At 48.7% G+C, this 15780-nt stretch overlaps 1 protein-coding gene across 1 annotated transcript in view; it reads right to left on the minus strand.

The window, feature by feature from the left end:
- Nucleotides 1-266: 266 nt before the first annotated feature.
- Nucleotides 267-15780, minus strand: part of LOC139050887 (lysosomal phospholipase A and acyltransferase-like) — a 47595-nt gene continuing 32081 nt past the window's right edge. Inside the window, exons 2-7 of the mRNA XM_070527697.1 lie at nt 14005-14161; nt 11470-11588; nt 10738-10836; nt 5019-5246; nt 3344-3638; nt 267-2014 (exon numbers count right to left, since the gene is read on the minus strand). Of these exons, the coding sequence (XP_070383798.1) occupies nt 1792-2014; nt 3344-3638; nt 5019-5246; nt 10738-10836; nt 11470-11588; nt 14005-14161 (1121 nt within the window). The 3' untranslated portion in view covers nt 267-1791. The remainder of the gene's footprint in view (nt 2015-3343; nt 3639-5018; nt 5247-10737; nt 10837-11469; nt 11589-14004; nt 14162-15780) is intronic.

Below are 15780 nucleotides of genomic sequence, written 5' to 3' on the forward strand. Positions count from 1 at the left end.
AAGAAGCACCGGGACATATTTGCGCAGGCGTCACGTGTTTTTATAACCTTCCTCTCGACTTAATCGCTCTAGTGCATACAAGAAAAAAAATTCTAACCAAATAATACTCCAAAGGGTAACACGTTTAATTGCGAGGTCAGTCAGGAGACACGCAGACATCTTTTTTTATTTCCCTTTACATTGAAAGGGGCTCGAATCTGTCACAGTATTCACAAAAAGTTGATACGCTATAGAACTGTTCGCAAGAGAAGATGCCAGGCAATCCCGATGCTGGAAATATGAACGAAACCGGCCGGGCAATGGTAAATGGCACTTACCAACGAAATGGTTCGTGAATTCCATACGACTTTCCTCTGTATAAAGCAATACAATTAGCGAACTTTGTAACCGGGACTGAGTCGGTATCGGGAAAGGCAGCCCCCAAGACGTCGCTACAACCTTAACCTCTCCCTCCACTTATACTATACAGTTGTTAGTCTCGAGGGTCTCGGGCATCAAGACAAAAAAAAGGGCCTCCACGTGAGCGTCGCAGATGCACAGATTCACTAACAACACTGGAGGATACTAATGGGCACATGCTTCTTTTTTTTTTTCTAAAGTAAAGCACACAAACGAGTGCAAGATCTCTCTTCGCAGCACACAGTGAATCGCATGCAGAAAGCGCCTAAGTCACCCATATAATGCCATACGCATCATAATGGTAGGATAGCACCGAGCCATTCTATTTAATCTGAGACATTTTCACATTGTCATCTTTTTCTTTGCCAGGTTTTTAGTGGTTTTGGAAAGTGATCTTAACTCCTTCTTTGCATACACCTGATTCAGCGCATTCAGTCAATAATGTCTCTAAGCGCTTTTGAAGCAAATTTGAAGAGGACAGGCCAATTCGATAGGCTTAGTGAGCACCGAACGGGGCAGACTCCCGAGTGCGCGGTAACAACGTCTTCGACCACACCACATCGGGTAACGATCAGAACGACAACACTCACGCTGAAAGGTTTGCCATGTTATCGTGCTGCTTGGGTGAAATTCGCGCATTCCGACAAAGTATGACATAAATAACCGATGCGACATCCCCAATCACTCCACGACTTGTTACAACACGAACAACGCTGCACTCGCCGTGGCAACTGCGTGCCGCCATTGCCGAGAAGCGTCGAAACGCTTTCCACGATAGTCCACGCGGATGGGCGGCTCCGCGCCCCACGCATGTGCGTAAGCAAACCACGGCACAGGCCACTCCATAAAGTCCACGGTGTACCAGGAAGTACTGCCGTTCGTGAGACGTGGACGAGCTCATGTGAAGCAAAAAGGGCTAAGGTGAATGAGCGAAAAAAAAAAGCGAGGCGCAGAGGGCACGTGTGACCAACTCGTTCTTAGAACGTATAATGTGTCCGCCACGGTACTGCGCTGCCGAGAGAGTACGAGTAAAAATTCACAGCGTTGCGATTCCAAATTAGTACAATGTCGTAAGAGCAGCGGCTGTGTGCGGGGCACAGCTTGGGAGTATTCAGAATCTGGTTCTGGCGATGCAGATTTGATCACAGAACGAGTACGTTCCGTGAGGCGAGCAGGTGGCGCCCCATCAGAGCATATGCGGCTGCGCTCAGGTAATAGCGGTCGCAGTCCCGAAATGGTGAGGCACACATCAACTGCGTGCCCTTTCGTTCCCGTAACGCTATTGGACAGAAATCACAGAGATTGCAACGACGCTACTACCACTGCGAACATAAAGCCGAACACTTGCTCGCACAGCGCCTTTTTGTCCTAATGGGGCCACACTCGGGCGTGTCAATGTCCCATAGCGAGCGCCTTGATGTAGTCGATGGCGGTCTTGTCGTAGAGGATGCTCATGTGCTCCACGTTGTCGAGTATTTTCTCGTAGACGCGCTGGCTCTGACCGCTCTGGAAGCGCAGGCAGCCCCGAAGGCTGCGAATATTCACGGTGCCGTCGCCGTCGCCGAACACGACCTCAGGCTGGATGTCCGGAAAGCCCGACTTGTGGTACTCGATCCTGCGCATGCGCGAAAGAGGCCATCGCCATCAGCGTTCCTGAGCACATAATTTACTGATTTGCGCTTTACTCTGACGTGATCGCCGCGACTGGTATAACCGGAAACGCAGACCTCAAAATTATAATTCCATGGCTATACTGCCGCTGGAAAAGGCTGTCTGGGGAACCGCTGAGCTTGTTTGTTACGAGTTGCATTGGTTTAAAGAGCTTAGAGAAAAAAGATTTCATCACCGAAAGCCTGTATCCTGGAATTGAAAGGCGCTGTCTATGTAAGTAATCAACGAAACACGCCTCTCAATTTCAGACCGTGCAGCCAAGCTGCGAGAAAATTGGTTATCTCTTTGATTCCTATACTCTGAAAAATTAGTGTTTGCCTGTACAGCAGGAAGGTGGCTTACGAGCAAAATCAGAGAACTTAATTCATGGGGGACGGGGTGGGGGGAATTTCTGTCACGTTTTTTCCTGGCATAAAAACAAAAGGCAGAACTAACTAAAATCTATCATCCATACTGTAAACGAGAAGAAGGGCTCGATTTTTGTTAATCACGACCACATAAAGCCAAGGAAAGCATAGAGGTAATTAGCTTTGTTGAAATAGAAATACAGAAGATAATGAGGAAAAGGAAAAACGAAAGTGGACGAAAAGATAACGGGTAACAGCGCAAGAAAAAAAGCGTTAGAAGAAAACGGAGGAGTCGTCCGTCGCTGCTGCTCGTTTTTTATGCAACATGCGTACCAACGGGCCCAAAATCGCATTTTATTTCTCCGCATCATGCGCACGTTGCACTACCAGTTTTGCTACGGCGACGGTCATCAATCCGTTTACTATCTTGGGTATTTATGCATAATATATCTAGCCCTTTTAGCCAGCGCCACTCAGGGATATGGCGGGAGTATGTGGAACATGTAGCACGTGAACGTAGCACGTCAACGTAGAAGAGCAGACACGTAGCTATAATAAGCCCTCATATGCTACCTAATGGCATCAAGGTTGCCAGATTCAAGACCCTCGCTACGAATGAACGAGAAGAAGGCAAACAGAGGAACGCGCTATATTTAGCTGCAGCTAAATCCGCTATATTAACACGCATTTTGGCAAATCGCATTGACTTATTTCGCATGAACTTCTCGGTGTGTCATTCTCTTTTTGTCCTGTTTGCGTGCATTTTTTCCTATCATTTCTACTCCACCTGTGTTTATCAGTGATGATGTTCAAATAGTCGATCCTTCGAATAGGCCATTTTCTCATGTTTTCCTTCTTTAAAGTAACGAACGGCAGCCTCAATTTAGCCTAAACTGCTGCCGACAGTATATGTCAGTGTAGCATACCTCTCAATGGTGCTGACGTTTCGGCCGTGCAGACAATGGATCTCTACTCCTGGCGCCGTGGTGTCGAGCATAAACGTCCGAGTGTCCTTAAACATTTCGAAACCATCTGGAAAACCGATGTCACTGAAGAAGGCCTCGTAGTCTGCGAGGCCGTAACTCCGCTTAAGAGTCTTCACCAGAACCTCGGACTCGTTCCAGTAGAGCCGGTTGGGCAGCATGTAGGCCAAGCTGGGTGTCGATCGTTGTTCGGGTCGCACCGACAAAGGGTTGATCACCACGACACCCAAATTCTCGCCTGCGAAGACAACGCCGCTGTAGTAGACGTCCCAGGGCACTTACGTCCCTGGACACTGAAAAAAGCAGCAGGATCCGCGCTCTTTACGAACAGCCACGTCTACTCGCCTTCAGGCATTACGACAAAACACACAGTTGTTTGTACACGAAGGAGCACTCGCACATTCTGCTGGCGCAGCCACATGTTCGAAACAGAGAAAGTCCAGCTGATCTCACTGCACTACGCAGTTGTGAATTAGTATCGGGATGTGCCGGTAACATCACGCTCGAAGCCACAGAAACGAGAATAAACTAAGAAAAAGGTTCACGAATTTGCGTAGGTTCGAACCAAGAACACAACGGCTCTGAGCTCCATTATACTTATAGTAAAAAAAAATGCGTTATAGTCTTCCTCTCTAAGTTCAGGAAATGGTTTTAACAGATAAGAATAAAGCTAGCATCTGGAAGTATAACATTCCTTCTTTCATGGTTGAAATAAAGTGCTAAAAGTACACACTATACGGCCAACCGAGCAAGCGACACTCGTCATCGTCGTGTTCTCCCGTCTAGCAAATAAAAAATCTACTTTACAGCCATACTGTGCTCTACAAAATGAGCGTAGCGAGTAGAAATAGAAGTAGTCTAACTTTTCCTCTTTAATTCTCTACGTTATATGTTAAAGTACACAAGGGCGGTATAGACAATAAACAGCGCGCCTTGTCGCCCTCTCGCGCCCAGTCAACAATGCCACAAGAAAGCATCACTGTAAGGTCAGACAGGCTGATTATAAGGAGTTTGAGCCATACACTTGTAATCGGACCTTTCTCAAAATTGCCCATTGCATTCAAAATCATTTGATGTCTTCAAGTGTCCTTCCCACTTGAAATCACCCACTTTCATCACAAATATTATCCTCTTTATAATATAGATATGTTTTAATATTTGCACAATTTTCTTTTTTTCGCTTGCTTTCGTATTTTAGCTTTTGCCTGCCTAATCACAATTAACCATGGTGCTAGGTCATGTGAAGGGATATTGTATTCGAGCTGCTTAGCTCATTCATTGACTCGGGCTGCCGAGTCTCTGTCTGACAAGACCTTTTTACGGTTATCCCTGTAGTATCATGGCTCCAATGGCGTTCTAACAAATATTCACGGTGTACATAAACTACTATGATCGTGCCTGTTGATCAGTTTACATGGGAGAAACTTACTTCCTCGTGCAGAAAGCTACATCCAAAACTACAAGTCCTGTGCAGGAAAAGTCGACTTTGGTTCGTTTGTATTCCCCGTCATTATTTGACGACTCCTACACATTCAATCTATTTCTTGTGTGATATGCCTTTAAAATCGCCGGTACAGCTGCTATCAACACAGAGAAACAGAAGTGATTCGCGACTCACCGGAAGCATAGGCCTTGAGTGCCTTCACGGCGCCGCCCCAAGCTCCCCCGAGGGTCACCATGGCCCTAACATATTTGTCTTTCCAGGCCTGCGGTTGACGACTAAAAAAGTATCTCAGGTTGGGGCATCCCATACTATGGCATACCATGACGACAGGCATGTTATCGTTGCTAGTGTACGAATCCTCTATGAGCCCACGCAGTTGCCTGAAGTAGTCGCCCAATTCATCTGCACAATATAAGAAACAAGGAGAAAGATTGGTTCAGGTTTTCATGCGGCGCAGCGGCACTTCTGGCTCAAGCTTCTTTATGCTGGAACAAGGAAGGCGTTAAGTTGCTCAGATTATAATACTGAGTAGTTGGGAATCAACTCATAAATCTCAAAACAGCAGCAAACGAAATTCTCAGTGATTAAGTCGATTGGTACATAGCTTAGAAAACGTGTCCCGTGTTCTGACTATACAGAAAGACTGGGCCCATGTCCTGTTCATGGGGTTATGAACTGTTCGCAGAAGTGGTGCCAGCCAATCATCATATATTTATTTCACACACTGCTAGGAAATGCGGCCGGCCAACGACAAAACAACTCGTTTTAAATCGAAGGGCATTAAAAATTCGGCCCCAGTTTGCGCGGATCCAAAAGGAGAAAATATTACCAAGAACCGCATGCCCGAAAGTCCTCTGCGGATGATCCTGGTTATCGAGAATTATCTGCTGAATACGAATGAAGATACGGTAAGCAATTATAAAGCCGGGCCGGGAGGTTCACGCTACGTATAGCGTGCAGTAGTTGTTTGAAGCTCAATGAAGCAAGTATCACGGCAGTACGTGAGTATAGTCGTGGCAGGCTGTCCCGCAAATAATTTAGCAATCAGGACTCGTTAGTCGTAGTATAGACAAATTTTTACGATATCCACACAGATTTCGGACCGAGGCAGGTTGCCTTTGCAGTCGCACTGCACTGTTGGCGCGAAGGAGGAGTTAATGAAGACAGAAAAGAGTAATACGTTTCATACGCTTGTAACAGATCAGCAGTGCTCACATCTGCCACATCTAGTCCGCACAGTTCCTATCAAATGCTAAGTAACGTCCAGGCTACCTGAAACGTACTTTCCTTATGGTAGTAGACGGCTATATGCAAATAATACTATAAAACAACCACCTGCACCCTCCAGTCGAAGAGAAGGAAAGCCTGCTATTCGCACGCGCATTTAGGGGAGCTCAAGAGATCATCGTTCAGAGTCTACGGAACTCCACATACCGAATAAGGTGCAGGATACGCCAAATAATACGGATGTCTAGTCTAAAACGGCACCATGACACCTTTTGACTGAGTTGTAAACAATGATTAATAATAAAAGGACACTAAAAGAAAGGCTACCTCGGCTTAGACAAGCAGATTAATTTCTTAGACTTAATCAGTGATATTTTTCCTCTTAAGTACAGGACTCATCAGCGAAGAAAGATCCAGTTGAAGGTCGTACTCTTCATATTACTCTCAGTCCAAGCTAAGGCGCTTGTGAAATCATTGTTTGGCGTCGAATAATTTCGTGGTTCCGGTTTGAAGAAAGACGAAAGCACGCGCTGCAGGAAACCGTCAGCCTGTTCAGGACCAAGCTGCCGCTCAGTGCTCCAAAGAGGTCCCGAAGTACAGTGTCGTTTCATTTCGAACGTCTCGAGCGGTGCGTACCGGTGGGCAACGCAGTGAACAGCGCCTCGAACCAATAGAGCAGTCCGAACGCGCCCGGTGCCCAGCGGCTCATGACGAGCTGCGCGATGACCACGCTGCGAGACGTCAAGTCGACCAGAACGTAGCAGGCCTCAACCGTCGCAAAAAGATCATGGATGTTGATATTGCGCTTGTTGCGATGCACGGTGCAGTAGCGCATCAGGGTCTCGGTCTTGTGCCCGTGGATCCAGTTCTCGAGGAAGATTAACGTGCACAGGGCTTCGCAGCTGCCAAGTAGCTCAGACTGCATGGGCACGCCAACGCTAGAGAATCGCTTGCTCCCGATCTCCAGCGTGTCCAGCGTGGTCACCATGCAGCGGAGCGCATCCGTCATGTTCCTGGGCAAGCAGTCGTCTAGCGGGTATTGGCGTAGCTCAACGCGCGCCAGGTTGCGGCCCAGCATGAGGCCCTCCCATAAGACGGAGGGATTCTGCGAGATGCATGACTCGCACAGCTCCACAATCTCGATGCAGAGGTGCTCCATAAGCATCCAGTGGACTAGCACGAACGAGTGACTGCGCTGCATGTTGTACGAAACGAGAAGCCTGCGTCCGCGCCGATACGCCAAGGCCGGCCGTCCTGGACTGAATTCGCGGAGCTCGAAGTTGATGACCCACAGGAATTCATTCCACAGGGAGAGCTCGGCGAGGAGGAAGCAGCCGTTGGCCATGCTGGTCTTGCGCGACATGTCGTGGTTCACCCGGCGATGGATTTGGATGATCTGGAGACATGCCAAGGCCGGCCTTCCTGGACTGAATTCGCGTAGCTCGAAGTTGATGACCCACAGGAATTCATTCCACAGGGAGAGCTCCTCGAGGAGGAAGCAGCCGTTGGCCATGCTGGCCGTGCACGACTTGTCGCAGTTCACCCGGCGATAGATTTGGATGACCAGGAGACATGCCAAGGCCGGCCTTCCTGGACTGAATTCGCGGAGCTCGAAGTTGATGACCCACGGGAATTCATTCCGCAGGGAGAGCTCGGCGAGGAGGAAGCAGCCGTTGGCCATGCTGGTCGTGCGCGACTTGTCGTGGTTCACCCGGCGATGGATTTGGATGACCTGGAGACATGCCAAGGCCGGCCTTCCTGGACTGAAATCGCGGAGCTCGAAGTTGATGACCCACAGGAATTCATTCCACAGGGAGAGCTCCGCGAGGAGGAAGCAGCCGTTGGCCATGCTGGCCGTGCGCGACTTGTCGCAGTTCACCCGGCGATAGATCTGGGTGATCTGGAGACACGCCAAGGCCGGCCGTCCTGGTCTGAATTCGCGGAGCTCGAAGTTGATGACCCACGGGAATTCATTCCACAGGGAGAGCTCGGCGAGGAGGAAGCAGCCGTTGGCCATGCTGGTCGTGCGCGACTTGTCGTGGTTCACCCGGCGATGGATTTGGATGACCTGGAGACATGCCAAGGCCGGCCTTCCTGGACTGAAATCGCGGAGCTCGAAGTTGATGACCCACGGGAATTCATTCCACAGGGAGAGCTCCGCGAGGAGGAAGCAGCCGTTGGCCATGCTGGTCGTGCGCGACTTGTCGTGGTTCACCCGGCGATGGATTTGGATGACCTGGAGACATGCCAAGGCCGGCCTTCCTGGACTGAAATCGCGGAGCTCGAAGTTGATGACCCACAGGAATTCATTCCACAGGGAGAGCTCCGCGAGGAGGAAGCAGCCGTTGGCCATGCTGGCCGTGCGCGACTTGTCGCAGTTCACCCGGCGATAGATCTGGGTGATCTGGAGACACGCCAAGGCCGGCCGTCCTGGTCTGAATTCGCGGAGCTCGAAGTTGATGACCCACGGGAATTCATTCCACAGGGAGAGCTCCGCGAGGAGGAAGCAGCCATTGGCCATGCTGGCCGTGCGCGACTTGTCGCAGTTCACCCGGCGATAGATCTGGGTGATCTGGAGACACGCCAAGGCCGGCCGTCCTGGTCTGAATTCGCGGAGCTCGAAGTTGATGACCCACGGGAATTCATTCCACAGGGAGAGCTCGGCGAGGAGGAAGCAGCCGTTGGCCATGCTGGTCGTGCGCGACTTGTCATGGTTCACCCGGCGATGGATTTGGATGACCTGGAGACATGCCAAGGCCGGCCTTCCTGGACTGAATTCGCGGAGCTCGAAGTTGATGACCCACAGGAATTCATTCCACAGGGAGAGCTCCGCGAGGAGGAAGCAGCCGTTGGCCATGCTGGCCGTGCGCGACTTGTCGCAGTTCACCCGGCGATAGATCTGGGTGATCTGGATGCACGCCAAGGCCGGCCGTCCTGGACTGAATTCGCGGAGCTCGAAGTTGATGACCCACGGGAATTCATTCCACAGGGAGAGCTCGGCGAGGAGGAAGCAGCCGTTGGCCATGCTGGCCGTGCGCGACTTGTCGCAGTTCACCCGGCGATAGATCTGGGTGATCTGGAGACACGCCAAGGCCGGCCTTCCTGGACTGAAATCGCGGAGCTCGAAGTTGATGACCCACGGGAATTCATTCCACAGGGAGAGCTCGGCGAGGAGGAAGCAGCCGTTGGCCATGCTGGTCGTGCGCGACTTGTCGTGGTTCACCCGGCGATGGATCTGGGTGATCTGGAGACACGCCAAGGCCGGCCGTCTTGGACTGAATTCGCGGAGCTCGAAGCTGATGACCCACGGGAATTCATTCCATATGAATAGCTCCGCGAGGAGGAAGCAACAGTTGGCCATGCTGGTAGTGCGCGACTTGTAGTTCACCTGGCGATGGATCTGGATGCTCTGAAGGTAACGCAGATTCGAGAATAGCAGGCTGACCGATGGGCATAGGCTGGAACAGTTTCCAACTAGGTGCGCGCTGTACTCGTGCAGGTGGCCTCTCCATGGTCCCATCTCGTAGAGGCGTTCGTTGCAACGTCGCCATCGTCTCAGTTCCATCGGCATCATCGACCGCGGAGTTCGATCTTTTCCAGGTTGGGCGCAGCGAAAGGCGAAATCCCTGGCATGGAACCGGGCAGGATGCTGCGTCGCGCCTCACGCGGTTGACTCGAGGTTCCAGGGCTTTGGAACCGAATGTGATCTAGCGAAATGAGGGCGATCAGAACCAGCCCCACACGTATGAATCCTACAAGCAGTGGCAGCAACAGAGCGTGCCAGCGCCCGTGGCCGTTGCCCGTGCACCGCGTGGATTCGTCTTCTTTGTTTCCAACAGCCTCTTCGCAGCCTTGTATCGCTTTTGTGCAGGAAAACACCAGAAAGGAGCATATTCCAAAAGAGAGGTACGTGACGAAGACCCACACACGCAAGCGCAGGCTGCAGCTGTAAATATGCCTCGGTGAATTTTTTGCACCGCGGTATACCGTCCTATATCAAAGAAGGCATGTACCAGGAGAGGGAAAGAAGAGCCTACTGCAACCGCAACTGCAGCGAGCTTGAGGCCTACTATGGGACTGTCATTTTGGTGGCGATGGTTACATTGGCCAGTCCTGTTGCTGTAAACATTTGTATGGACCCTATACTCTCAAGGAATGCGAATGGGTTGTACTTTTTGGCATACATGGACTGGATTCCAAGGGAAGGGAAGCGTAGCAGGGAGCGGCACAAAGTTAGGTGGGCGGATGACATTAAGACGTTTGCAGGGACAACATGGCCACAATTAGTACATGACCGGGGTAGTATGAGAAGTATGGGAGAGGCCTTTGCCCTGCAGTGGGCGTAACCAGGCGGATGATGATGATGATGATGATGATGATGGTGGTGGTGGTGGTGGTGGTGGTGATGATGATGGTGATGATGATGTACGCTTCAGCAAAGACATGCAATAGAGACGTAAGAGACTCACTTTAATGTTATGCATGTGTCGTGCATGTATATATATACGCACTCATATTTGCCCAAATTATCGCTAAAATGATTTGCGTAATATTTCACACATTCCTCGCATCATATCCACAAATAGAGTGTCTATATGTCTTTGAGATCTGTGCTCTTGAAAGATGGCCTCTGAAGGCCAGGCAAATTTAATGGCAGTACACGTACTCGGTGCTTTTCTGAAGTCGTAAGGAGCGCCCAGGACGTCGATCCCTCTCTGGTAGCCGTGGGCCACGAGTTCTTCGACAATCCTTGTGAAGTACGCAGCTGCAAGAAAGCACCTGTAGTTATGTACTCGTCGCGCACTTTTCGATCAAGTCACGCTCGAAAAGAAGGAGAGGCTGAGCTCTTTGAGAATGTATCAAAATAATGTAAGCTCTAATATTTGCTGTACGGGTGTGTTGGGAGTGAAAGGCCACGTTACTACAAGCGGTCGAACTCTTGAATGTGACGTTTGCTAGTTCCCCTACTCAGGCACCGAAAAAAAATTTGGTGGATTTTTCTTGGCAATAAACTACGTCATTGTTATACAGAGGGGTTTAAGATTATTATTTTTGGAGTATGGAACCATTTCTGCTTCAGCCGCAATTTCTTGAGAAGGTTTGCCAGTTAAAGTTTACCAATACAAAAGCTTGCGCTATAGCAGCGCGAAAGACACGGACGAAAGTAAGGCCCACATGCAGCGCTAACAATTTTCTTTTACTACAAGTTGTTAGTGTGGTGAAGTTGTTAGTCAGCTCCTGTATGTGGCTTACGCCTTACCTTTGTGTATGCTTTTTGCGCTGCTTCGTGTATGCTTTTCGCGCCACTTAATGATGCCAGTCACTGAGTGTGTGACGCTGCCCGCCTCTCGACCTTCCCCCTTACAAACAGTGGCGCTTCACACGCTGAAGCACTCACTTGGAGACACCTGGCTCGGGTCCAGCCACTCGACAGTGGTCGTGTTGCCGAAGCCAGGGACCCGAACGTGCACTCCGTCCGGAGGCCTCGTGGTCCTCGTCTTGTTGTCGTACACCAATCTGGGTGCAAGTACAAGATGCCCGTGCGTCAGCAACAAATAGCATGCAATCTTTCCAAAAAGGCAAGTGAGCGTCGAATGGCGTTATTTTTTCCTCGTTCCCCAGATTATATTTTTTTTTTGCTTGCATCAAACAGCAAACGAATTAAATAATCTAGAGAACGTCGAAAGAATAACGCTGGCCGACGCCGTCTCACTAGACAGCTAAAACACGTAGAGAAATATATACCAACTAACCCTAATTTAAGCTATGATGTTGCTTGTGCCTTCAATCTTAATGAGTGAATGTATACATTATTAATTAATTAATTAATTAATTAATTAATTTACTAAGTAGCAACCGCGTTTGGCTGCAGACCTTGTTAAGGTCGCCGGGAATAACGTTTTATTTATAACGCACCAGCCTGCCTAATTAATCTAACTGAACAAGTGCCCGTGTATTAGACACTTGCGGATTAAATGTCAACGCTTTAGACCACCCCTGATGTACCTCAGCTGAGCGCGCTACTTCGATTGTACCGCATTCGTTACGCGAGTTTATGTAGCGCTTGGCCACTGCATGCCGCGCAGATATTGCGCCCGACTTGAGTATTAGAGCTTTTAACTGGGCAACTTATTCGAATTTAATCATTTTAGACTGCTGGCGAAATTCCATGAGCTCATCTGGTCTGCGTGATTGTCTGGCACGGCATCTCTTCTTTCTCCATAGTTGAGCCAACTTTCTCCCTTTATCTATCTTTTTCTCCCTGCCTCTATCTACTATGCTCTATCCTCTATAACTATTTACGGTGGAATCGTTGTTCCACTATAGCTTCGTTAGCATGTAACTGTTGTACTGGGACATGCCGTGTGCCGTGAAAAGTGCATATACAGACCGTTCTCAGTCCCGGGCGTGCCATTAAGAAACATCGGGTAATTTACCGCATACAGTCTAAAGAAACATTTTGAAGGCTATAATGTTACTGTTTCTCTGGCGCTTAATGAACAGCTTAAATTCACCGTCATTGTTCTTGGGCGTCGGCAAAGTGGACCGTGAAGCCGGAGCGACGTGCTCTTAAAGACAGGCCAGACCGCTCATATATGTCTGGTAAAGTGTCAGTTAGAGGCGCTATCACCGCGAGCTCTTCTTTCAATGCATGTTGCAAGTGAACGACGAAAAAAACCATTTGTTGGCAGCCACATATCACACGTATCAGCCGAAGCGAGTGATGTTGTAGCAAACGCCGCGTTACTTGACCGCATGCATAGTTTCCTGCAATAATTTCCAGAGGGAACGCTGGCGCTGCAGTCGTTGTCCTACTATGGGAATGATGGGGAAGTACATGGATTTGTGTGATCTTCATGCTTGTGGTTTCGGACGTTCTTGGGATGTCGTTTATTAAGCTTTATCTGCCTTCAACGTCCCTAATTTCAGAGCAATTAAAGCGTTTCTAAGTGCAGAAGACTCTGTGGACACACACAATCACCACTATTGTACGCGAATACATTTGTCTTGCTTTTTTCTGTGAGATGCAACACATATAGGTAAACAATATGTATTTGCAAGGAGTGTAAAACCTTCGCGCTGCCAGTCAAACAAGGGCAAGGGCCTCGTCAAGCTGCTTGTAGCAGCTTTTTTGCTCTTGTCCCAGCATTCTTTTTGTCATACGCGGAAGAATGCTGAATAAAGATTTTTGATTTGATGATTGCAGCGGTTCCGCCGGTCGAGGTGGCCAAATGGAAACGCACCAAGCGTCTCAAGCGCTGGCTTGCCCACGAGAAATTCGTATGTGCGTTCTGTAGCTCTTGTCGGCGCATGCGTCCGTGACGTAATGGTTTAAATATCGCGCTTCTGTGCTGTGCTTCGGGCTTCTATGCTACCGTCGGGCAACTTCAATACTGTTACTTTAATTATTTATCACACAGTACTTTGTTCAAAATTATGAGTTCACATAGTCGCTAATCCGTTTGAAGCCAGAAGGACGAAGTTGAGGCAAATCCGTGTATTCCCATAGTTCTTATGCTGGTTGAACCGCCCAGATTGCAGCTCCTGTAGACACTAACGCTGGAGTTCCCTCTAGTGATTATTGTATGAAACTCTATGCTTGGCAGCTTCTGTGAAAAAAAGACAGAAAAAAAAAAGAAAAATGAAATATACTTTCAACGTGCATCGGCACGTCAAGCCCTCTGTTCCGTACACGTGGTTATAATCTCAGTGCTTACTTCCGACATCCGATCAAAGATTTTTGTGCAACTCGGACGACCAGTAGCTCGATTACAAATAAAATTTTCTACTTTTTCTTCACTGATATCCGTGTGATAATATGTGAGCAAGTAGAGTTGCCGACGTCTCGGGGGACGACTTGGTGCCCGAACGTCCCGCGTGTCGTGGGATGCGCACTCAAGACAGTTGTGAGCTGCTGACAGCGAGTGCGCACCTCATGTTGTCGACCCAACAGTCGAGCACGTAGGGCACCATGAGCTCGAGGTTGACCCAGAGGTCGAAGTAGTCAGTGGTTCGCCTTTCGCAAAAGTAATGCACCGTCTCGCTCTTGTTCAACTTGGCCTCGAGTTGACTCCCGCCGTCGCCAGGCACTGCGCGGAACAAGGCAAGAATGTATGCACATCATAAGTAGGCATTTGTGCCTATGTTCGAATTTTAAAATAGGAATCTAATACCCCAACTTCCCAAAAAAACTATTACCCTATTATTTCTTCAATTATTCGGTTATGGCCGAATGTGCAAGGTCAGTGCTATGATTAAAATCTGTCTACCGAATACTCTTAAACGAATAATACATTCGGTCCACCGGTCAGCGACTGTATGGAATATATTTACTTCAAACAGCGCGCCTCCAAATTGCGCAGAATTTTCTTGCAGAGCATCAATTTTTAAAAGCACAGCTGCAAAACCTAGCAGAAGCGTAATTGTGTAAAGCTGTCCACGGAGGGCCACACAGCGCTTGCCCGCGCGATGGCGGACCAGTTTAGGGTTCGCAGATGTGTAGTGTTGTGACAACAGAAACATGGGCAGGGATAATATAACGATTATATTCGTATTATTTCTCTTTTCGGACTTATTCAGCTCCTCGAGCGGTGCTTCACCTACGCTATCACAAGGACCAGCCAGTCGTGAGCGGTGGACGACAAGAAAGGAATGAAATAGAGCGAAAGGAATCGTTACGTACGTACGTTGCACCGGCTATGAGTTAGCTCGTTCAATTCCAGCATAAGACCGCAAATATTGCAACGAAGCTGTATCGGGGGAGTGGCGGCAGCGTCATCGGTATTGCGGATTATTCAGAGCGGAGCCGGCGCAGTAGAGCCGGTGCAACATGCATGCAGAAACATGCGTCACATACAGCGGAGGGTATTGACGCACTGAGCTCAGACGGTGATGCGTTTCAAACGACTCGAGTACGCAGCGACGGAATCGCACCAGTGAAGGGCGTTTCCAAAGTCCTGGGTAGATTCGGAACAATAACAAACAGAGGGCTTCTGAAGGGTTTATGTGTTGTGTTGTGTTGGGTTTATTGGCGCATAACCAGCTTAGGCTATCATGCGCCAAACGCAAGGTCAGATTTCTTTTTAAAAAGTTGGGTCACCTCAGCGACGATCCTTGTCTAGGCAAGGACTCCGAGGATCCCAACAAACTAAAGACCTCAGTCTTCTTCTCAAGTATGAGAAGGTAGGTGAGGTATATAACAAGATGAAGTTGGGGATAGGCTCATTTATAGTTTTTCAATGATACCTGCTTCTCTTAAGAAGCTAATAACATGTGTGGCATCCACAAGTGCTTCTTCGCCTAAAATCAATGCTGGGTGAAAGGGTATGTATTGATTGTAAAACGAGGTAAAGTATTTTTTCCTTAGTGTTTCAAGTTTTACGCATGTTAATAAGATGTGGTTTACAGTAAGTTCATTTCCGCATTTTTCACAGCAAGGCTTTTCTTGTTTTGTCAGGAGGAAGTTGTGTGTAAGGTGCGTGTGCCCAATGCGAAGGCGACATAAAATTACTTCGATGAAGCGTTCTTGGTGTGAGCATGTCTTCCATTCTTTTATTACAGGTTTTACTAGGTGTAGTTTATTGGTTACTTCACTATTCCATGTAGTCTGCCATTTATTCCTCAGTTTATGGTTTACTAATTTCATACAGTCTTTGTAGGGAATTCTTGTTTGGATGATTTTTTTTATGTCGAGCTTTCGCTGCACATT

Source organism: Dermacentor albipictus, chromosome 1 (genome assembly GCF_038994185.2).
Source record: "Dermacentor albipictus isolate Rhodes 1998 colony chromosome 1, USDA_Dalb.pri_finalv2, whole genome shotgun sequence".
Taxonomy (NCBI): domain Eukaryota; kingdom Metazoa; phylum Arthropoda; class Arachnida; order Ixodida; family Ixodidae; genus Dermacentor; species Dermacentor albipictus.